At 41.7% G+C, this 25,128-nt stretch overlaps 1 protein-coding gene across 1 annotated transcript in view; it reads left to right on the plus strand.

The window, feature by feature from the left end:
* foxk1 (forkhead box K1) overlaps positions 1 to 24,607 on the plus strand; it is a 61,706-nt gene extending 37,099 nt beyond the window's left edge. Inside the window, exons 3-9 of the mRNA XM_055651032.1 lie at positions 5,121 to 5,277; positions 6,903 to 7,049; positions 10,289 to 10,482; positions 18,188 to 18,357; positions 19,797 to 20,060; positions 22,174 to 22,401; positions 24,340 to 24,607. Coding sequence (XP_055507007.1) covers positions 5,121 to 5,277; positions 6,903 to 7,049; positions 10,289 to 10,482; positions 18,188 to 18,357; positions 19,797 to 20,060; positions 22,174 to 22,401; positions 24,340 to 24,551 — 1,372 coding nt within the window. The 3' untranslated portion in view covers positions 24,552 to 24,607. The remainder of the gene's footprint in view (positions 1 to 5,120; positions 5,278 to 6,902; positions 7,050 to 10,288; positions 10,483 to 18,187; positions 18,358 to 19,796; positions 20,061 to 22,173; positions 22,402 to 24,339) is intronic.
* The last annotated feature ends 521 nt before the right edge of the window (positions 24,608 to 25,128 follow it).

Genomic DNA, 25,128 nt, shown 5'->3' on the forward strand with positions numbered 1-25,128 from the left:
GGTAAACAATGTCACACCAATCAGGAGTGAAGAGCCTGTCCGACTTGGGCGATTTTTCCACGGACTGCAGGCGACTGTCAAGTTCGCGGCACTCACTGAAACACCGGGAACTGGAACGGCGAGTGACAAACGGGCAACGCACACACGGCGCACACATACACACACACACACACACACACACACACACACACACACACACACGCACACACGCACACACACACACACACACACACACACACACACACACACACACACACACACACACACACACACACACACACACACACACACACACACACACACACACACACACTAACAAACTATCTACGACTAGCTCGAATGCCTATAACTACATGGCGACCCCACTACAACTGCACCTACGACTACAAAAGTATATCGATTTTCTCCATGGCGACCCATTTGTGAGGACCAAACTGAGGCCACGACTAGTTCCCAGAATGCGGGAACTCCTCGCGACCACCAGCAACCATGTGGCGAGCGCAGAGTCTCTTGCACTCGCCTAAAAAGTCGCCTAAGTGGGACTGGCCCTTAACAGTGTCTGATGACTACAGGAGAATGGAATGATGGAGGATGGCAGTAAAAGTTTTGTAGCATCCAAGCCTGAAGGCGACAAGGGAGTGGATGAGGATGTACAAAATAGGAGCTGAGGCATTACGTGCTTAAGCAACTCTGTGGGTCAGGTAGCATCTCTGGAGAACACAGGGATAGGCGACATTTCGGCAATGATTGTACTACAATTGTATTGAACTGACGGAAGAAATGTGTGGGCATGCGTTAAAGAGCCGAGCACGAAACACATCCGTATATGGAACAGGGAGGTAGGTGGTGAGCAAGCTAAACTCTGGGTGCACCATGTTTTGATTTTGTCAGCTACGCTTTGAACCTTTGGATGTTGTTTGCTGAGCAGATAGTGGTGTTTTCACATAGCAGTTAAGGATTAGATACCAGCAGCTTGGTAACGTTCTGTGTTTGTCAATGTACTGAACCAGGTTAGAAAAATGATGTGAAAACAATGATAATCACCTCATGTTCATTTTCCATTAAAAGTAGGAAACGGCTGGATCTAGGTGTCTGTATTCAAGGTAAAATTACAGAGCTTACAACACGGCCATACTCCAATGTTCGTTTGATCCAGTAATAATCTGCATTAAACTAGAACGTTGAATATGCCAGTCAGCCCTACTGGTATATACTGTTCATTTTATGCACCACAAAATGTGCTTCATCTCAGCTTGTCCTTTTTTCCCCCTCGTATAGGAGCCTTACATATCCATACTATTTACCTCATCAGCTGTTAGTGTTGGTGCTTTCTATATTATCAGAATGTGTTTTTTCCTTTTGTATTCGGAGAAGTACACTCTGAAGGACGCACTATATTTAATAAAGGTCCTAGTAATACACAACCAACCTCATGGGTTTGCAGACCTGCAGATTATAGACTATGGAAAACGAGTACATAGTGACTGCAAACAGTTAAAATCCCAAGGGACATTATTTTACAAATAGAGGCACAAAATGAGACAGTAGATCAAGTGCCCAAATGTGGGGGGAAAAAGATATGAATCTTATCTGAGGAAGGATTCGCGGAGGAAGTTCCAGAGCTTGGAGCTTATTTTCTCAAGATAAGGGTGGTGTTAGAATGGAGAGGTTTGGGAGATGTTGGTATGACTAGGAGGTTGGGAAAGGAGAGTAGATTAGGTGAAGCCATGGAGGGATTTGAAATCATGATTCATTATGAAGTAACAACTCGGATAAAGGAAGCTGAAGATCATTAACCAAAAAAAACATCCTGCTTAAAAACTGGCACACTGTTGCTGGAAATGACCCAAGAGTCTGGATAATGGTACAATGCAACTTTTAATGTGTACAGTTTGAAGGTTGTTATTTTAAGGTGGGAGCAAATGCTGTGCTTCTCGTGAGCTTGTAATTTATTTTGTAACTGAAACATAAAGCACCTCTCCCTTTGATAACATATTTTGCAGACTTCTACCGTGTTGTTTTAGAGCATGCTGGCGCAGTGGTTGAAGTTGCTGCCTTACAGCGCCAGAGACCAAGGGTCGATCCTCGCTACGGGTGCTGTCTGTACAGAGTTTGTACATTTTTCCTGTGACCTGCATGGGTTTTCTCTGGCAGCTCCAGTTTCCTTCCACACTTCAGAGACGTACAGATTTGTACTTCGTAAAATTGTAAATTGTCCATTGTCTGTGCAGGATAGTGTTATTGGATGGGGATCGCTGGTTGGTGCAGAAGGGCCTGTTTCCACGCTGTTTCTCTAAACTAAAGTCACCTTGCACACATTGGATGTATTATAACATAGAACATATAATAGTCCAGTACAGGAACAGGCCCTTCAGCCCACAATGTCTGTGCCAAACATGATGTGAAGACCAACTCTTATATGCCAGCACATCATCCATATCCCTCCATATCCATGTGCCGAACTATAATGTGTTCATCATGATCATAAACTGATGTTGCCTCCTCTCTTCTCTGGTTCTTTTGCTTTGGATTCATTTAAATATTAACAACAATGTCCAGATTGTTGGCTCAGGCTGAACAACGTCAGGTTTTTTTTTCAACCGCTTTGCATTTGCTTGCTTGTTCTTCAACATGAAGAACTTAACAGCTGTGTTGAGGGTGCCACCTGTTGACAACTTTTGCATTGTGTTAATCAAATAGACATTTCTTGCCGTTATAATTGTTTGGGGTGTGAGGGCGTGACCAAGTTGTGGGGAGGAAGGAATGAGCAGAACATGATGAGTAGAAATTAATAATTTTAGCGATTTTTTTGATTCTCTTTGGAATTACGCATTTTAGCATTAATACAATAGAAAAACATATAGCATGGTAACCCTTGAGTAATAATGTGCTATTAATATTTTTGTATATCTATATTTATTTGTGTCAACCATATACTGTGTAGGTATAAGTTTTTTTGTTATGTTGGCTTGATGTGCCATCCTTGCTTGCAGAAACAATCTTATGGGAATATTCAAAGGGAATAGACAATTTCATCTGGTGTCCAGTCATATAATCTCTCATCCTGCGTTAGCTGTATATTCATTCCAGTTGCTGCTGTGCCTAAATTGGCTGCCTAGTTTTTCTATGAAGCATAGTGGGAAAGCCAGGTGTATCAAAGGAAATTGTCTTCCTCTTCAAACTCCATCATGGTTAATTCCTGTGCTTTTGATATTTTGGATTAACTTGGATTTGGAATATGATTGAGGCTTTGTCATTTTAGTCAATGTGCTTTGTTAACAGCACAAAGGTAACCAGTTTAGTTACATTTCTGATTTTCATGTCACCAATGTCTTCCACTGTGAGTGGAGTCCTCTGTCATCACTTGGCTTTGCTCCTTTTTATTGGCTCTTGAAGCAACTGTGATGATTCTTGGATCACTGGAAATGGATAATTTGGCTTGGATTTAATATTAACTGGTGCAATAATGAATATTTGTCAAGAGTGCCAATCAAGTGAAAGTTGTACAAGAATGCAATGATGTGTGACTTCCCTATTGTCTGAAAATTGCTTGTATTTTGAGTATATTTGAAAAAATGTCATTGGAAATCTTGGAAAAGAACATTTATGAGAGCAGCCTTCTTGACAACAAAGGTTGAGAGTTTATACAGCACAGAAATAAGCCCTCGGCACAACATGTCCATACTGATATTTTTGTCTATCTGCACTAATCCCATTCACCTACATTGGGTCCATGTGCTTCTATGCCTTGTTTTTTTGAAGTGCCTGTCTAAAATATCTCCACCACTGGCAGCGAGTTCAGATATCAAAAACTCTGTATGAAGAAGAAAAATATTCCCCTCAAAAACCATTTAAAGGTCTTTCCTCTGACCTTAAACCAATACCCTGTATCTATCTACCTTATCTATGATTCTTATAGTTTTATATACCTTTATCATATCAGGCCTTTGTCTCCTTTGCTCCAGATAAAACAATCCAAGCCTATCCAATCTCTCTCCATAACAAGTTCTCCAATTAAGACAACATCCTGGTGAACCTCCTCTTCAATAACCCCATTGTAATCATATCCTTCACATCATCTGCCCATTCAGTCGGCCAGCATTTTGTTTTGGTCAAGATTCCCAGCATCCACAGATTCTTGTGTCTCCGCATCCTTCCTCTAGTGTGGCATCCTGAACTTCACACGATACTCCAAGTGCAATCTAATCTGTGTTTTGTAAAGTTGCAACGTAACATCACAGCCTTTCTATTTTGTCCCCAACCTACGAAGGCAAGCATGCCATTTACCTTCTTCAACACCGTAACTACCCCAGTTGCCACTCTCGGGGAATTATAGACTTGAATGTCACAGTCTCTGTGTTCATCAGCATTCTTTAGTGCCCTTCCATTTACATGTCCTACCCATCCTTGACTTCTCAAAATACATCACCTTGCACTCATCAGGATGAAATTCCATTTGCCAATGTTCCGCAGGTAATGAGGCCCGATCAGGTGTAGGATTGTGTCAAAAATGATTGGAAATAATCTGGAAAACATGGTGCATGATAAGAACACAAGTGTGGTTGCCATTTTGAGAAGGAGAGGAACAATATAGAAAATTGTTTGTGGTCATGATCAGAAATGTTGGATATGATCCAATAAATTGTAAAGAGTACTTAGGCTTGACAGAGTAGACTGCATGAAAAATTGTAAATTGTTGGTGGCTGCCTGTTGAATATCACCCATGGAGAAAAGATGGATCTCAAATGCACTATGGTCATGTAAAATAATCTGATAATATTCATCGTTAGCATGCACCTACTTCTTCTTGCGTATGGCGTGCACAGCCTAAAGTAGCAGGACAACTTGTTCTATTTGATCTTATTTGATTGTGCACGCCAGGTTGATTGCATTAGTCAAAACAGGACGGACCACGTGAAGGTTGCAATCTCCCAGCCCAACATGCACCTACTGAATTGGCATCATAAAACTTTGAAATCTATGTTAACATCTTTCCAATTATTGTGCATGTAAGGATTTCTGTGATAGTGATCTTTTTGGCTTTGTGATCTTTTGATTGATTTGCATTTATTGATGTGGCAATTGCTGACCAAATGTGTTTCTCAAATTGCTTTGAACAGTGTTCCCAATTCCTGTCCTGTGAGCCCACGAGGTGCCGGCTCCTCTGGTTACCGCTTTGGACGCAACATCACAAGAGATCTACAGCTAGCTGCAGCGTTTGCCGAGAAGGCGGCATCCGAGCAACAGGCAGAAACATCTGGTGGTGATAGCCCCAAGGTTGGCAAAGTTTTACGTGTGCGAATCTCACCTCTCTTGTTGTACTGTTTAAGGAAGAACTGCAGGTGCTGGAAAAATTGAAGGTAGACAAAAATGCTGGAGAAACTCAGCGGGTGAGGCAGCATCTATGGAGAGAAGGAATAGGCGACGTTTCGGGTCGAGACCCTTGGGTCTCGACCCGAAACGTCGCCTTTTCCTTCTCTCCATAGATGCTACCTCACCCGCTGAGTTTCTCCAGCATTTTTGCCAACTCTTGTTGTACTCTTCCCTTTTATGTGTTTCTGGAGACAGTGATGTGTAAATGGTTTGGCAGCTTTCCCAAAAAAACATTCCTGTTTTACTATAAAATCATGAGGTTGAACTAGATAGGGTGAATCCTCTATCCTGCGATAATGCAATCAAGAACCAGAAGGGTTTGGGTGAGAAAGGGAAGATGGGGCCTGAGGGGCAATTTATCCACACACGGGCTGGTGGGTATATGGAAGAAGCTGCCATAAGATGTAGATGAGGCAGGTACTATTACAAGATTTAAAAGACATTTCCGCAGGTACATGGATAGAAAAGGTTTAGAGGGATATGTACTAAATGTGGTAAATGGGACTAACTAGTGCTTGTGGGTCGGCATTAGACTTGAAGTGCAGAGCTGAGCATGTAAGCATTTGCATATTAAATGTATTAATTGATTTCATTATACTTCAAAAAAAAAAGACATAATGTGCTGGAATTAACTCAGTAGACCAGGCAGTTTCCCTGGAGAATATGGACAGATGACATTTCAGATCGGGACCCCTCAGTCTGAAGAAGGGTCCCAAACTGATAGGTCACTTATCCTTGTTCTCCAGGGATGTTGCCTAACCTGCTGTGTTACTCCAGCAATTTGTATCTTTTTTTTTGTGAACCAGCTTCTGCAGTTCCTTGTTTCTACATCATTCTTCAATTGTAGATCTTAATCTGCATTAACATATCGCAGAATCATTATGCTACAGGATATTTTGCTTTGTTTTTTCACAGGATTGTTGGGTATCACTGTCAAAAATAGCATTTAATTGCCCTTCAAATTGCCCCTGACAGGGCTACTTCTGAGGACAACCCTGGGTCTCTGGCGCTGTAAAGCAGCAACTACCACTTAACCACTGCCGCCCGAATTTTTATATTCCATTACTAAATTATATTACATTACAGAATAATGAAAGGCATAGATAAAGTGCATGTGGAGAGGATGTTTCCACTGATGGGAGAGTCTAGGACCTATGGTCCTCAGAATTAAAGGGTGCTCTTTTAGAAAGGGGGTGCAGAGGAACTTCTTTAGTCAGAGGGTAGTTAATTTGTGGAACTCATTGCCACAGAGGGCTGCGGAGGACGTCAGTGGATATTTATAAGGCAGAGATGGACAAACTCTTGATTAGAATGGGTGTGAAGGGTTATGGGGAGAAGGCAGGAGAATGGGATTAGGAGACAAGGATCAGCCATGATTAAATGGTGGCATAGACTTGATCGGACAAATTCTACTCCTATAACTTGTGAACTTGTAAAATAATTTTATTTCATTTCGACCCTGATATGTTTTTAAAAAGGTTCATGAGTGTATATATTCCAGTATTTTCAATGATTTTGTATTTGTCCAGGATGATTCAAAACCCCCGTATTCCTATGCACAGCTGATTGTGCAGGCCATATCTTCTGCTCAAGACAAGCAATTAACACTAAGCGGCATCTATGCACATATCACGAAGCATTACCCTTACTACAGGACAGCTGACAAAGGATGGCAGGTGAGTGTACTCACTGGGGTAGAAACGTATAAGTGTATGATTATTTGAATGGTGTCAGATTAGGAAAAGGGGAGGTGCAACGAGATCTGGGTGTCATTGCACATCAGTCACTAAAAGTGAACATGTAGGTACAGCAGGCAGTAAAGAAAGCTAATGGCATGTTGGCCTGCAAGAGGATTTGAGTTTAGAAGCAAGGAGGTCCTACTGCAGTTGTACAGGGCCCTGGTGAGACCGCACCTGGAGTATTGTGTGGAGTCTTGGTCGCCTAATTTGAGGAAGGACATTATTGCTGTTGAGGGAGTGCAGCATAGGCTCACCAGATTAATTCCTGGGATGGCGGGACTGACATATGATGAAAGAATAGGTCCTCTGGGCTTGTATTCACTGGAATTTTGAAGGATGAGGGGGAATCTTATAGAAACATAACATTCTTAAAGGATTGGACAGGCTAAATGCAGGAAAAATGTTCCCGATGTTGGGAGAGTCCAGAACCAGGGGTCACAGTTTAAGAATAAGGGGTAGGCCATTTAGGACTGAGATGAGGAAAAACGTTTTCACCCAGAGAGTTGTGAATCTGTAGAATTCTCTGCCACACGGCAATGGAAGCCAATCCACTGGAAGCCCCTGTCCCACTTTCCTGAGTTACTCACAAATTCTCCCGAGTTTCAAACTTGGTGAATGTCCGTAGCGATTCCGTAGGAGTCCGTAGGTATTATGTTGAGGCTCGTAATGCCAGCCGTAGGTACTCGGGGCATCGGGTAAGTCGGGACGTTTTTTCAGCATGTTGTAAAATGTCCACGAGTAAAAGAAAATAGCCCCGAGTACCTACGGCTGGCATCTCCGAGTGTGAATCAAGGGGAAAACTCGGGAGTATTCGTGAGTAACTCGGGAAAGTGGGACAGGGACTTTAGATTTAGCTCTTAGGGCTAAGGGAATTAAGGGATATGGGGGAAAACCAGGAACGGAGTACTGGTTTTGAATGATCAGCCAAGATCATATTGAATGGCAGTGCTGGTTCGAAGGGCCGAATGGCCTACTCCTGCACCTATTGTTTTATGTTTCTATGATTAATTAACTTTGTTACCCTGTGTGAATGATGTTCAAAAGTTCTATTTGGATTAGCTAGACTTTAGAATTGTCTTACTGTTGCTTGTGCTAAGCTCATCTTAAAATGACAGTGATTTAAATGCAGCAAATAGGGACGCAAGGTGTTGGGTCATGATTGCTCGTTTTATATGGCAATTGTTGAAAATAGACTACAAGCCTTTATATAAAATACCATATATATATATATATTATATATATATATATATATATATATTAATATTTAATAATGAACATTTGTTAAGTTTCATACTAAACTCATAAAATTCAACGGTTACACAAAAAAGCTGGAGAAACTCAGCGGGTGCAGCAGCATCTATGGAGCGAAGGAAATAGGCAACGTTTCGGGCCAAAACCCTTCTTCATAAAATTCAACGGTCATTTTGAGCTACCCCATTGAAACCATTGGAAGGAACACTGTTATCATAGCAATCTGGAGGTTATAATATCATGATCACAGAGATGAAAAGCCAGTGCTACTCCCCCATCTAAAACATGGCTCTAATATTGGGAATGTGAAGATAATACAAATGAAAACTACCCTGAATGGTTTTCAGAATTACATTTCTTGGTTTACATTTTTGATTTAGTGCTTAAAATTGGTGTTAACAATCACAGAGGAGAAAAATGTGAGATTCCCTGAGAAGATTTGCTCCTTTGTCAAGTTTTAACTGAATTCTAAATGACGGATTAAAACATTCCTTTGGAGTCCATTTGCAATGTTCGGGGGCAGGTATAAAATGTGTCTGTGGGCAGGCTGCTTCCATTTTAAAATTTGACAAAATTATTCCAAGTTATTAAATCTTTCCTTTCTCACCTAAATATTTCTAATTTCTATATCACTCATTTTATATCAAAAATGTGGAATGTTTTTCAAAAGAATAACCTAAAATAAAATGGCGAGGAAGAAGGAAATAACCTCAAAATAATGGCAAGATTGCAATCGGGAGGAAAAGCAGTGTAAAAGTCAGAAAGGTCTGTGGTTCCATCCTGTGATCAGACAACTCTGCAGACATCCACAAGTCTCTATGAAATCGGCAAGGCAGGATATGTATTTGAACCAATTGTTCAGCAGATAAGTTCAGTGAAAAACTGCAGTGCGTAAGTAATCGCAGCCAGAAGCAAGATCTGTACAAGAGGTGCATATCATACTTAGATGTGATAAATTGTAGCGCATCAGTCTATGGAACTGAGAACTATATTCTGCACTCTGTATCTTCCGCTATTATACTCGAGTTTGATTTAATTGTATGTACATATAGTATATACAATCTGAATGAATAGTACTCGCTAGAATTTAGAAGATTGAGGGGGGATCTTATAGAAACTTACAAAATTCTTAAGGGGTTGGACAGGCTAGATGCAGGAAGATTGTTCCCAATGTTGGGGAAGTCCAGGACAAGGGGTCACAGCTTAAGGATAGAACGGAAATCCTTTAGGAGCGAGATGAGAAAAACATTTTTCATACAGAGAGTGGTGAATCTCTTGAACTCTCTGCCACAGAAGGTAGTTGAGGCCAGTTCATTGGCTATATTTAAGAGGGAGTTAGATATGGCCCTTGTGGCTAAAGGGATCAGGGGGTATGGAGAGAAGGCAGGTACGGGATACTGAGTTGGATGATCAGCCATGATCATATTGAATGGCGGTGCAGGCTCGAAGGGCCGAATGGCCTACTCCTGCACCTATTTTCTATGTTTCTACTCAAAACAAAGCTTTTGATCTTACCTTGGTGCACGTGACAATCATAACCCTAAACACAAATTCCACAAGGGACAGTGAGTCTTACAGTGGACTATAAATTGTTCTTAATATGTGCCCATATAAACATGTTTAGGAATTAAAGGTATACCTAAAAAGGAAATACTTGCACGGCTCTGGGCTAAGTGCAAGACAGTCATTGGCTTGTAAAGAGTTTTACCTCTTGTAAAGAGCTGGCACCGATCATCCTGTTTTTATGCTCTTTGATTCTGTTAAATTTCTGCACTGAGAAGTTGTGTTGCCTTGTAATGAGCTGCCCATGCATCTAAAATGATTTCTGTTAATTGAACTGTATGTGATCCAGAATTGTTGTGCTTAATTGTTCACTTTGTTGCAGTTAAACATTCAATATTCTTAATTTTTCCTCGCTGGGACAGAATTCCATCCGCCACAACCTCTCTTTAAATCGGTATTTTATCAAAGTGCCACGGTCGCAGGAAGAACCAGGAAAAGGGTCGTTCTGGAGAATTGACCCATCATCAGAAACAAAGTTAGTGGAACAGGCATTCCGAAAACGCAGGCAGCGAGGGGTGTCGTGTTTTAGGACGCCTTTTGGACCCATCTCCTCCAGGTTGGAAGCTACACCTTTTTGCAGTTCAAGTCATATTGACATAATGTTCTTGAATTTGTGGAATGTTTTTGGATAAACTCACAGGATACTTCGAGCAATTCAGTAAATAAAAAACTGATCAACATAGGGCTGACTATTCTGAATACTCCTTTCAAATTATCAAGTATATGCAGCTTACTTCTATGATAGAAGAAACTGTACAGTCATGTGGTGAGGCCGTATGTTATTCCATGCCTATGCCGTTCCACAGAGAAAATTATGACGTGACAAGGTCAAGCTGAGGAATGCTTTGGTATAAAGATAATCTCAACTGCTCTGGAACTGTGTAGAAAATACTGCGCGTGCTTCATGCTGCATAACCTACTGCAGATGTAAATACCAGTGTGTTATTACTTGAAATATTCTGTTCCAAAATTCACTGCTGCTGAGGAACAGATAATCCCAAAAGAGTTGTGGTTTCTCAAATAATCACAAATGCTCTTAGAAAAAGGCAGAATATGGTGCAGTGGTGCTGACTCTTTGCCTTTTTTTCCCTTGTGCTGTCCTCTGGCTGTGTGCAGAGCTGAGTAAGTGTTTTCCCTTGTTCCTACTGTAATTATACTGTATCGATTTGCTCACTGAACACTGTGATGGATGTGATTTCTATACCCATCTCTTTGAAATTGTAAAAGAGTAGGCGGGATAGAGAAATAGCATCGTCCATTTATTTCCACGCCCATTCTCATTATCAAGCGAGATTTTGGCTGGTTTTGAACTTCCATTTGAGACAGAAAGTATTGTATTTAATCCAAGATAGTGCGAATGATTAACAACATTTTAATGCAGCCCTGGTGGTTGTTGAAGATGCCAAATTTTGTGATACAGATGGAATTATTAAACATCATTTGTCCTCTGAATGGCTGGCCTGTGGTAAATATGACAAATGTGGAATATAAGCTTTTTTTTCATTTTGCATTTTTAGATGCAGTCCAGTTTTCCTTACATATATTTTGTTTGCTGGCATTTTTCTTCATGTGGCCCAAGGCACATCAAGTTAAAAAAAAAACATAGAAGTAGGTTCCACTTTCGTTTAGTTTAGTTTAGAGATACAGCGTGGAAACGGGGCCTTCAGCCCACCGAGTCCGCGCCGACCAACAATCACCCTTACACTAGTATTATCCTACACACTAGAGACAATGTACAAAGGCCAGTTAACCTACAAACCTGCACGTCTTTGGAACGTGGGAGGAAACCAGAGCATCCGGAGAAAACCCACGTGGTCACGGAGAATGTGCAATCTCCATACACAGCGCCCGTAGTCAGAATCTAACCCGCATCCCTGGCGCTGTGAGGCAGCAACTCTATTGCTGTGCCACCATGTGGTCCTAATTTGGATGCGATTGCTACTGGTTTCCAATTTGGCTCTGCTAGCCAAAAAGGAAGATGGGTTTCTTGTTTCTTGGAACCAATAGTTTTTGATAGTTGGAAATACCTCTAAATACGTAGTTAGTTTTAGTTATTGCCGTTGGTACACAGTCAATGCACACCTGATTGTATCCTTAAGTATAAAGCATTTAAGAGCAGGCCTAAATGTGATGTTTATGATAATAAAGAATCTGATAGGTAAATCTGGCAACGTTATTTCCTCTGAAGTGCGGGTTATTCCTCTTTATAACCTTAAAGTTAGAAACAGCTATTCAAGTTTCATGCCAGAAATTGTAGCCATGGCGCCAACACTTGTGTGATCTTGGGAGAAATTGTGACATGCACTGTCATTTTCCTTTTCCCCTTTCCAATACTTGAACATAATTGTATACGGTAAGATTATTTATCATTCTGCTGTCTCAATTACTGCTACGAGAAAAGCATTGATTTGCTATGATGCTCTTGATCCTGACATCAAAACAAGCACAGGTACGTATCCCCTATACATAAAAAAACAAAACAAAGGCACCTACACATGCTGTGTGCTGCTGTGCCAACCCCAGCCTTTCCATTGGTGCTGGCCAGCAATGAGATGGTGATCTTGCCACCCCACAGCTCTGTGGAGTGAACCTCTGAGGTGGAGATTATCCGAGATTGTATAGGTAGAAGATAACTGAGTGACCACATTGCTAAGATGCCAAGTCTCTTTCTCTCTCCCTCTCCCTCTTTTTTTTTCTCTCTGTCTCTCTCTTCCTCTTTGTCTCTTTCTCTCTTTTTCTACCTTGCCTTTTACTCTCTCTCTTGCTCTCTTCCTCTCTCGCTCTCTCAGTTCTCTGTCGTTCTCTCAATATGCAGCGATCCGTTATATTGACGTGAGTGTGGTAGCAGCCTCTGGACACAGCGGTACTGCCACTAATGTGTGGGTTTGGTGCAATGATCTATTTTAATGCTAATTTCACTAATGCTTACATTCCAATGAGCGCATGCTGAGCGCTAAGCGAGCTGACGGCGGAGTGACTAATCTGGTAAATCACTTCAGGATAGTTAATGATCTAAATACTGACACAGCAATTGACCTCCAGCGTTTTCCCAGAATTGTTCAGTCTAGCCCGCACCAGGTTCCATGATATGTATTATCATCATTCAAATCATTTCACTCTTGTCCTGTTCCACTGTGTATATCTACCTTGTTTTCATTTTCTGCCTTGCCTCCCAGATAGTGCTGTTTTAATAACTCTTGTTCCCGTGTATTCTTTGTTTCCTTTGAACATGCTTATACCATCTTGCTTTCTCTATTGTACTTCCTTAGATTCCTATACTTTCACTACTGCCTAATGTAAACATCACTAATTGTCCACCTTTGCTCTTTCACTTATCTGTCAAACATTCTCATTTCTGTCACACTCAGCTTCCACGATAGCATCCAGCCGATTTCCTTCAATTTCAGTGCTCTGGATTCTATTATCCGTTCTTGCAGCATGTTTATTCATTTAGTTTCAGTCGTGGATTTTCAATCTGTGCTTGATTAACTCTGAGACATTTCCTCTTCAAATATTCTGAGCCATTTTGGTCTCAGATCTGCTTAAAAAGCTTACAACATCATAGTTAAGTACTGCATTTCTGATGCAAGGATAATCGCCTCACCAATATTAGTTATGGCATTCCACAGTTTTTCTCATATTAGTAGTAGTTGATGAATGTGAGCCAAGTTCCATTGGAAATGGTTTATACCAGTTGAAATGCTTCTTCCTTGTAAAATATAGGAAAATTATAATCACAGCTTGAAGATCAAGGTTTACAAAAGATGTTCAGTAGATTAAATCATTTTTCTGGTTAAATAACACTTTTGTGTCCTTATACCACAGCAGTATGATGCTTTTCATTAAGGTTCACCAGACTGATTCCTGGGATGTCAGGACTTTCACATGAAGAAAGACTAGATAGACTCGGCTTGTACTCGCTAGAATTTAGAAGATTGAGGGGGGATCTTATAGAAACTTACAAAATTCTTAAGGGGTTGGACAGGCTAGATGCAGGAAGATCGTTCCCGATGTTGGGGAAGTCCAGAATAAGGGGTCACAGTTTAAGGATAAGGGGGAAATCTTTTAGGACCGAGATGAGAAAAACATTTTTCACACAGAGAGTGGTGAATCTCTGGAATTCTCTGCCACAGAAGGTAGTTGAGGCCAGTTCATTGGCTTTATTTAAGAGGGAGTTAGACGTGGCCCTTGTGGCTAAAGGGATCAGGGGGTATGGAGAGAAGGCCAGTACAGGATACTGAGCTGGATGATCAGCCATGATTATATTGAATGGCAGTCGGTGCAGGCTCGAAGGGCCGAATGGCCTACTCCTGCACCTATTTTCTATGTTTCTATTAGAATACAAAGTGCTGGAGTAACTTAGCAGGATAGTATTGAAGGGTCCTGACCTGAAACGTCGCCCATCCACGTTCTCCGGAGATCCTGTCTGACCCCCTGAGTTACTCCGGCACTTTGTTTTCAACGCAAAATTCCAACAGCTGCAGTTCCTTGTGTCTCCATGATGCTTTTCATTGTTTTGTGGTTTAAGCATGAGGATTGGTGAGTTTAATTACAGTGAAATGACTTCATTTTATATAAAATTGGTTTGTTTAGATGTCACTTTTTAATTTCAGGTTTGTAATGTCTTATTTTAAAATTCAGGTTCGTAATTCTTTCGACCAACGCATTCCTCAGAGATTGACCGCAGAACTAATTTTTAAATATTAGCATTTTGGTTTAGTCCAGTAAAATGGTAAACCTCCTAAATCTGCGCATGCAATTGCTTGTTCAATAATAAGATTAATTAAAGGATTGAACCTGGTCCTCTTAAGTGCCTTGTTTTGAGATGCTTCCGATTCTCAAGGAGCAATAAAACCAACAGTTCAATGTTGTAGAGATGGTGGAGTATTCATCCAAAATCGGTAGTTCTGTTCGAGCTATCATGGCCAATGTTGCGACGTACCAATCAGTATTTTGAAGATGATTTTTCTTAATGCTGTCAACTGGTTATGGATCTTATTTATTGTGTTTTGTAAAATGCCCCCTACCATTAAATAAAAATGAACATTTACCCAACAATTGATATTTTTCACTTAGTTCTCCAGATGTGCCAAACTGTATTAATTTAGTAGGAAATGAAGCTGTTTATATTTTATTTTTCCTGGGGATATTGTTTAATCATTTCCAATCTCATTGTTTTTCATGGACATCGCTTTGATTTAGAATGTATTGAAATTGTTATCATGTTTTATTCTATGGCCTTTGTGGTTGTAGACAATACGGGGAGAAAAGATGAAGCTAGCCAAGAATATAAAGGAGGATAGTAAAAGCTTCTTCTTCTGTGAAAAGGAAAAAAAATAGTTAAGACCAAAGTTGGACCCTAGAAGACCGAAAAAGGAGACTTTATTATGGGGAACAAGGAAATGGAAGATGAGTTGATCCGTCTTCACTAAGGAGGACACAAACAATCTTCCTGATATAGTAATGGCCAGAGGATCTGGGGTGACGGAGGAACTGAAGGAAATCTACATTAGGCAGGAAATGGTGTTGGGTAGACTGATGGGATTGAAGGCTGATAAATCCCCAGGGCCTAATGGTCTGCATCCCAGGTTACTTAAGGAAGTGGCTCTAGAAATCTTGGATGCATTGGTGATAATTTTCCAATGTTCTATAGACTCAGGATCAGTTCCTGTGGATTGGAGGGTAGCTAATGTTATCCCACTTTTTAAGAAAGGCGAGAGAGAGAAAACAGGGAATTATAGACCAGTTAGCCTGACATTGGTGGTGGGGAAGATGCTGGAGTCAATTCTAAAAGATGACATAGCCGCACATTTGGATAGCAGTAACAGGATCGGTCCAAGTCAGCATGGATTTACGAAGGGGGATTCATGCTTGACTAATCTGGAATTTTTTGAGGATGTAACTAGGGAAATGGACAAGGGAGAGCCAGTGGATGTAGTGTACCTGAACACTATTTCAGAAACCATTTGATAAGGTCCCACATAGGAGATTAGTGGACAATATTAGGGCACATGGTATTGGGGGTAGAATGCTGACATGGATAGAAAATTGGTTGGCAGACAGGAAACAAAGAGTAAGGATTAACGGGTCCCTTTCAGAATGGCAGGCAGTGACTAGTGGGGTACCGCAAGGCTCGGTGCTGGGACCGCAGCTATTTACAATATACATCAATGATTTGGATGAAGGGATTCAAAGTAGCATATTTGCAGATGACGCAAAGCTGGGTGGCAGTGTGAACTGTGAGGAGGATGCTATAAGAATGCAGGGTGACTTGGACAGATTGGGGGAGTGGGCAGATGCATGGCAGATGAAATTCAATGTGGATAAATCTGAGGTTATCCACTTTGGTATAAAAAACAGGAAAGCAGATTACTATCTAAATGGCGTCAAGTTGGTTAGGAAAAGGGGAAGTACAACGGGATCTGGAGGTCCTTGTTCATCAGTCTATGAAAGTAAGCATGCAAGTACAGCAGGCAGTGAAGAAAGCGATTGGCATGTTGGCCTTTATAACAAGAGGAGTCGAGTATAGGAGCAAAGAGGTCCTTCTGCAGTTGTACAGGGCCCTAGTGGGCTGCAGGGAAAATGCTGGGAACTATAGGCCGGTGAGCTTAACATCCGCAGTTGGTAAGTTACTGGAGAGGGATCGGATATACAGGCATTTGGATGGGCAAGGGCTGATTTTGTACGAGGGAGGTCGTGCCTCACAAATCTGATTGATTTTTTTGAAGACGTGACCAAAAAGGTTGATGAGGGTAGAGCTGTAGATGTTGTGTACATGGACTTCAGTGAGGCATTTGACAAGGTTCCGCATGGTAGGCTGCTCTGGAAGGTTAGATCGCATGGGATCCAAGGAGAGAGAGCTGAATGGATAGCAAATTGGCTCCATGGAAGGAAGCAGAGAGTGATGGTGAAAGGTTGCTTCTCAGACTGGATGCCTGTGACTAGTGGTGTGCCTCAGGGTTCGGTACTGGGCCCGTTACTGTTTGTTATCTACATCAATGATTTGTATGCAAAAGTACACGGCAAGATGAGCAAGTTTGCTGATGATACAAAAGTTAGTGGTTTTGCAGATAGTGACGATGGTTGTGAACGATTGAAACAGGATCTGGATCGATTGGCCAGGTGGGCGGAGGAATGGTTGATGGAATTTAATACAGAGAAGTGGGAGGTGTTGCATTTTGGGACGTAAAACATGAGTAGGACCAACACAGTAAATGGTAGGCCTCTGGGTGGTGTTGTAGAGCAGAGGGATCTAGAAGTACAGGTGCATGATTCCTTGAAGATCAAGTCGCAGGTAGATAGGTAGTCAAAAAGTATTTTAGCACTTTGGCCTTCATCAGTCAGAGTATTGAGCATAGAAGTTGGGGGGTCATGTTGCAGTTGTATAAGACGTAGGTGAGACCGCATTTAGAATATTGTGTTCAGTTCTGGGCACCAAGTCATAAGAAAGATATTGTCAAGCTTGAAAGGGTTCAGAAAAGATTTACGAGGATGTTGCCAGGACTTGAGGGTGTGAGCTATTGGGAGAGGTTGAGTAGGGTGGGTCTCTATTCCATGGAGCGCAGGAGGATTTGGGGAGATCTAATAGAGGTGTACAAAATTCTGAGAGGAATAGATTGGGTAAATGCAGTCTTTTGCCCTGTGCAGGGAAATCGAGGACCAGAGGACATACATTCAAGGTGAAGGGGAAAAGATTTAATAAGAATCTGAGGGGGTCATCTTTTCACACAAAGGGGGTTGGGTGTATGAAATAAGCTGCCAGGGGAGGTAGTTGAGGCTGGGACTATCCCATCGTTTAAGAAACAATTAGACAGGTACATGGATAGGACGGGTTTGGAGGGATATGGACCAAGCGCAGGCAAGTGGGACAAGTGTAGCTGGTACATTGTTGGCCGGTGTTGGCGAGTTTGGCCGAAGGGCCTGCTTCTACACTGTATCACTCTATGACTATGACTCTATTTGTACACCCATATAGATATCACTTTTTATGCATCGACACAAAATACTGGAGTAACACAGCAGGTCAGGCAGTATCTCTGGAGAAAATGGATAGGTGATGTTCCGGGTTGGAACCCTTCTTCAGACCTGACCCAAAACGTCATCTATCCCTTTCTTCCAGAGATGCTGCACTGCCCGCTGAGTTACCTCTGCATTTTGTGTCTTATCTTTGGTGTAAACCAGTATCTTACACCATTGCTTATAGAAATTTATTAGCGTTTCACGGAGGTCTCATTTTATAAACATGTATATTAATATTTCAGGAGTGCCCCTGCTTCTCCTAGCCACCCAGGTCTTCTCTCTCCTCATTCAAGTGGATTGCAGACACCTGAATGTTTGTCTCGTGAAGGATCGCCTATCTCTCACGACCACGATTTCACGAGCTCCAAGCTGGCATCAGTGCCAGAGGTTCGTTACTCTCAAAGTGCACCAGGTAACTATGCCTCGTTACATCAGAGAATTCTATCTTTACTCCAGCCTTGGGACTTGCCACATTGAACAATCTCTTTAATTTGATTGTAGGATTTCACACAATTAGGACTGTTTTAATTTGTTACGCTAATTAGGTTTAATGTTGTATGCACTCAGTTTACAGTTTATCCATTTTTTTCCAAACCCTTCCCCTGTGTTCTAATCCCACCTGCGGGATTCTTCCACTGCTCAGGAATTGTAATTTATTTGTCAATACGATTGTCTGGGAAATCCTAAACATGATTAGTAAGGTTCTCCGATGAAAAACAGAGACGCAAGGGATTTTTCGGCTCCCAAACCAAAACGTCGTCGGCCCATTTCCCCCACAGATGCTGCCTGACCCACTGAGTTCTTCCAGCACCTTGTGTTTTGTATGATCGTAAACTGGCTGCCTTATTTTAGTCCCAGAAAGTGACGGCCTTGCACGATACCTTGCGCAGCAGGTTGAGAACTGCAAGTGTTGGGACCTTTTAGGCCGCAATGCTTTGGTGAACTGCCCTGATGGAGTAAATGTTCTTATCCACAGCTGGGCATAAGTTAAATCTGGAATCATTGTCTTATCAGTGACACTTGGTTGCTTAGCTGAAGAGAAATTGGGAATAACTGTCTTATTTAGCCCATTAGGCTAGCCACTCCGGATTCCTAGTTGACCTGACACGTGGACACAGTTTTTACTTTTTTTCCTGACAGGTAGCTTAAGTTAACATTAAAGGTTTAAATATGGTCCTAAAGCAGTCAAATGGGACTAGCGTGGATGGGGCATCTTAGTCATCGTGGATGAATTGAGCAAAATGGCCTGTATCCCTACTGTGTTTCTGTATGGCTCTGACTGGGATGCGGAGATTGCTAACAGTCAGTCAGAGACCGTAGTAAGGATGGTGGATGAAATGGGTGGCAAGGAATTTGTGTCGGGAGTTGGCCGGTTTCTTTGCACCTCAGTCAAAGGGTGCTGTAACAAGATCAGCGGCCTAAATGCTGCCTCCCTACTAAGTCCACTGGGTGTGTGGGGATTCGGAGGCGATGTCTTCAGGTTAATCCACAGTTTTATTGGAAGAAATTCCAGGAGGAGGTATTGAAAGCGTTGTCTTAATAACACAGAGCTTTTGGGGGGTAAGGAAGAATTGGTGGAGGAGAGCTGGGTATTGTCAGCCTGAATAATAAATTGACAATATCGAGATGCTGACATTTTTTAAAGGAATGGAACATCAAAGTGCAGAGGTTGAAAGGTTCCTTTTTACAATGATAGTAGAAGAGGAGCAAAACTAGATGGATCAGTGTTTTGCATTGTAAAACTGTGGGGAAATTTATATCTGCACTCGTAACGTGAGATTAATTGTTCTCTTCTACATGTAAATGTTGTGGTTGAATCTGAAGGCTTGATGTTTGTTTCCCTCTCTCTAGGTTCCCCCGTTAGTGGTCAGCCTGTTATAATGGCAGTGCCTCCCCAACCACCTGGTGTTGTAAAATCTGTGGCCTACATGCCTGCCTCCCTAATAACTTCCCCACAGTCTTCTGGCCATGCCATTCACGTGCTTCAGCAAGCTCCCACTGTAACCATGGTCAGAGTGGTCACCACATCAGCTAACTCCTCAAATGGTTACATCCTAACTAATCCGAGCCACATCGGTGGGCAGATTATACAAGATTGTTCCAGTGAACAGAAAGGTAATTATTTCTGGTTTCTATACGATTGTGGTTTTTAAAAACCTTTAATATGTTTAAAGCTTGAGTGCGCGCCACCAGGCTCGGGCAGTTTCTTCCCCTCTTGTTACTAGGCTTTTGAACAATCCATCCATAAGCTGTGGTACTGTTCATTCTCCGCTACCTCATTGCAGACGTTGGATTCTGTCTACGGAACTACGCGTGACAATGCTGAAAACTAATATCGTACACTGTATCTTTCCCTTTGCTCCACCTATTGTACTTGAGTGTAACTTGATTGTATTTATGCACAGTATTATTTGATTTAATTGGATAGCATGCAAAACAAAAATTCCCTTGAGTGACCCGAGTAAATGTTCCACACACATTAACTATCGTAACCTAAACCGATTGCATTGTTGTTTTCAGAAGGAAATTGCATAGAAAATCGGAGGGGAAAATTTACAGCGTTTTGTGGAAAATTGGGAATTGGATGTCTCTGGATTACTTTTGTAGGAAGTTTTGGTGTGAGCTTTTATGATGTCTTTCCATCCGGAAATGATGCTGTAATTCATGGCTTTCATTCAAACAACTCTTTAATCTACTTGATATTAGGATTCTCTCCACACGTCATTCTTTCCAGTTTGGAGACTGGTGCAGACACCAGTTTTCAGGTGTATAAAATTATGAGGAGAATAGATAAGTTGAATGCGCAGAGTCTTTAGCCCAGAGTAGGGGGGAATCAAAAACCAGAGGATATATGTTTTGAACTAAGAGGGGAAATATTTAATAGGATCCTGAGGGGCAACATTTTCCACACAGAGGGTGATGGGTAAATGGAATGAGCTGTCAGAGGAGGTACAATACCAAACATTTAAAATATATTTGGACAGGTACATGGATAGGAAAGGTTTAGAGGGATATGGGCCAAACATAGGCAGGTGGGACTTGTGTAGATGTGGCATCTTGATCGGTGGGCTTAACGGGACTGTTTCTGTGCTGTGTGACTCCAGTCATAACTATTCTGTCAACGATTGTGAGCATCATCACGCTCCTCTCAATTCCTGGCCAGGTTGTGGAGTAACTCGGTGATCATCTTTGCTCTGATCGCTCACTAATGTGATATCCACCCCGTCTTAAGTATTTAATGGTCTGATAATCAGCAATTCATCGCACAAGCTAGCCTCCTCCTCTATCGACTCCGTCTATACTTCCCGCTGCTTCAGGAGAGCATCCAGTGTAATCGAGGACACTCGCACCCCCTCCATTCATCCCTCTCCTGTCAAGTAGGGAATACAAAAACTTGAATGCACATGCCACCAGATTCAAGAACAACTTCTTCCCCGCTGTTATCAGATTCCTGAACAGACCACCCATATGCTTGGGTTGAATTCTCAATCACCCAGTCTCCATCCATTGTGGCCCTTGCAGTTTTGTGTACCTCTTTCTCAGTAACTGCTCTCTGAGAAATAAACTGCTGGGGAACTCAGCACATCACAGATGATGCTTCGGGTCCAGACTCGAAACATCGTCTGTCTATTTCCCTTCACGGATGCTGCCCAACCTGTTGAATTCCTCCCACACCTTGTCTTTTGCTCAAGATTTCAGCCTCTTCAGTCCCCTGTATGGCCATATTCTACACTCTTATTCTCTTGCACAATCTTGTGTACTCGTGTATGGTACGACAGCACACAAAAACTAATTTTTTCACTATATCACAATATCAAAATTAATCATCACAAAACTCTTTCCCGTCTGACACTTCATTTCATCAATAATTAATCCAAAGATAGACACAAAATGCTGGAATGACTCAGCAGTGCTGGCACATCTCTGGATAAAAGGAATAGGTGACATTTCGAGATCCGTCTTCGGATTCGAACAGAAACGTCATCTATTCCGTTTCTCCGTAGATGCTGTCTGACCCGCTGCATTACTCCAGCTTGTCGTGTTGATCTTTGGTGTAAACCAGCATTTGCAGTTCCTTCCTAATAATTAATCCATATCCACTTGATTATAAATTGGTCTTCATAGTAAAATTCAGAATTTTGCACCACAATATGAATGCAAGGTGTACATTGTGAGCTGTGGAGGAGAATTATTATTATTTTTTTTTCTGTTTGAATTGTGTTTACAGGAGTCCTTGATGATAAATCCCTTATGACATTTACCAATGTACCGACTGGCAGTCGAGTGATTCAGACAGTAAGCAGCCAATTGGCCCAACATGTACCCGGGCAGATGGTCACCATCTTGCAACAAGCACCAGCAACTTCCATGGGACAGCACCAACTTCCAGTGAAGGCAGTAACTCAGAATGGCAAACATGCTGTTCCTGTAACAAGCCTTCAAGGAAATACTTACAGTAAGTCTTTTAGTCGCTTGGTTTTTAATATTCAGATATAGAATATATTTTATTCATTGGAGAGAAGGAATGTGTGACGTTTCGGGTCTTCTTCTTCTTGCGTATGTCATGCACAGCCTAAAGTTGTAGGACAACTTGTTCTATTTGATCTTATTTGATTGTGCACGCCGGGTTGATTGCATTCGTCGAAACAGGGCGGACCACATGAAGGTTGCAATCTTCCACCCCACGTTTCGGGTCGAGACCCTTCTTTTTGACCCGAAATGTCACCCATTCCTTCTCTCCAAAGATGCTGTCTGCCCTGCTGAGTTACTCCAGCATATTGTGTCTATCTTCAATTTAAACCAGCATCTGCAGTTCTTTCCAACATATTTTTTTCATTAGCAGCAGACCAAGACAATGTGGTTACATAAAGCCATTCTTCAACTTATAAAAGGGATGACTTTTAGGGAAACATTGTGTTTAATGTAATTTTGTACATTAAAAAGGCTGGGTGATAGCATTGTGGTACCTTATATTCCCATGCATAGAGAGTGGTGTGCCAATTTGTTATAGCTAATAATGGATTTGTACATCAAATTCATAAAGCCCAAAGAGTTATCATGAAAATTGGTGAATCAGATGTTCATAAATTGAGGAGTATCTGCATGTACGTTAGGAACCCTGCTGTTTCATTGACATGAAAACTGAAGTAGGCAGCAATTCGTCATTATTGGTTATTATCAATAATGCTAATAAATGTTACTATTATGTTTTTGCAATAAATATACATAGAACTTTGTTGCAAGAAGTTTATACAACTTGAGCTTCAGATGTCCAATAAAATAGTTAACCTTGAAGTAGACAACATTGGGTTGTGTTTGTGACAATAACATTATTTAATTTCTACTATTTTATAAGACGTTTGTGGGAGATGTTCTGTTCTCTTGTTGGTGGACGGTGTTTCCATGCTATGTATTCCAATCAAATAAATCAATTAATCAAATATTTCTGGGGATTAGCATTAGCAACAGAATATTCCACCTCCGTGAGTGATTTTGCATCGTATCACCTCTCGGTGTACGTTTAAGGTGAGAGCGGAAAGATATAATAGGAACTTTAAGGGCAACGTTTTCACACAAGAGGGTGGTGGGTATATGGCAGGAAGTAGTTGAGGCAGGTATAATAACATTTAAATGATGTTTGGATAGATACGGATAGCAGAGGTTGAGAGGGATATGGACCAAATGTGGTCGGGTGGGTCAGTGTGGATGAGTTGTGCTGCAGGGACGGTTTCCATGCTGTATGACTCTATGACTATTAGCTTCAAGGCCTAGCTTAATGAACGCAGTAAAAAGGCATGTAGGAGGCACAGATCATGACTGATATGGGTTCACAGTAGGTATCGTTACAGTGCAAGACCACATTGAAGTTAAAAGGCATTTAGTTTCACAATGGCACAGGGGTAGAGTTGCTACCTTACAGCGCTAGAGACCTGGGTCCGATCCTGACTCTGGGTGCTGTTTGTACAGAGTTTGTACGTTCTCCCTGTGACCGGGTGAGTTTTCTCTGGGCGCTCCGGTCTCCTCCCTCACTCCAAAGACGTAAAGTAAATTGCCGTCGGTAAAAAATTGAAAATTGTCCTCGGCGTGTAGGATAATGTTAGTGTATGGGGTGGTCGTGGACTTGGTGGGCCGAAGGGCTTGTTTCAGCTTTGTGTCTTAAAAATCTAAAAGTAAAGATGTTATAAACAATGCAATCCTGCCGGGTATAGCTGTGAATGTTGATGGACAATTAAAACAACTCACAGGAGGCCACTGATACTGCTGGACCTACTGCGATTTTCCCCAACATTCTCTGCTTTTATTATCGTCACTGCTTGTAGTTTATTTTAATTTTTTAACCAAATGAAAGAAACATGCTTTTTTTTTTATAATCTGATTTTCTTCCCTTCCTCAGCCATCACTAATCCACTACAGATCCTGGCTGCACAGGCTACATCTTCCTCGCCTGTAGTTGTGACCAAGCATATTGTCACAGAACTGCAACATTCAGCTTCGTCCGTGGCCGAGCCAGACGCCAAGCGACCTAAGATGGAAGAGTCGGCTGGGTCAGGTTCCAGTCTTGCTGTGATCACATCAACTCCACAGATGCAGGGTACAAGCGACTAAAGCAAACCGGAATCAAGGAAACAGGTTACATTGGCGAGGATATTCTCGGGTGTTCCACAGGAAAGAAAAAAAAACAGAATTCCAAGGTGCCAAACTGATGGGAGAGTGGGAAATATAATGAGCCTGTCTTGAACTGAAGCTCGGGTTTTAAATGAGGAAACAAGATAGCTGACTGTAGGATAAATGGTGGCTGAAGTGGAGAAAGCAGCCATTTCCATAATTCTGACTTTGTTGGTATTTTAAGAGCCTTAATTTAAACGAAAATGCTCTGCAGGATTAGTGGGAGGGAAGCAGATGACTTGAGTTCCTCAATGCTGCAGTGGGATATTGGCAAGTACACGACTTGGCAACACCGAAATAGGACTCTTAAGAGTGCTGACTTGCATAATTAATTACTACAAACCATCTGAGTACTGCTGAATTGCCATTACTTGTGCACATGGTCCCTCCGAAAAAAACAAAACTTTAATTGATTGAAATCTAATATTACCGCCCTGGTTTATCACGGAGACTTTTTATGCTCACACCTGGTGCCACGATGTTCAGCTCGTTTGTCTCGCTTGCATTGCACTTTGCA

The sequence above is a fragment of the Leucoraja erinacea genome, chromosome 20, assembly GCF_028641065.1.
Source record: "Leucoraja erinacea ecotype New England chromosome 20, Leri_hhj_1, whole genome shotgun sequence".
In the NCBI taxonomy this organism is placed as follows: Eukaryota; Metazoa; Chordata; class Chondrichthyes; order Rajiformes; family Rajidae; genus Leucoraja; species Leucoraja erinaceus.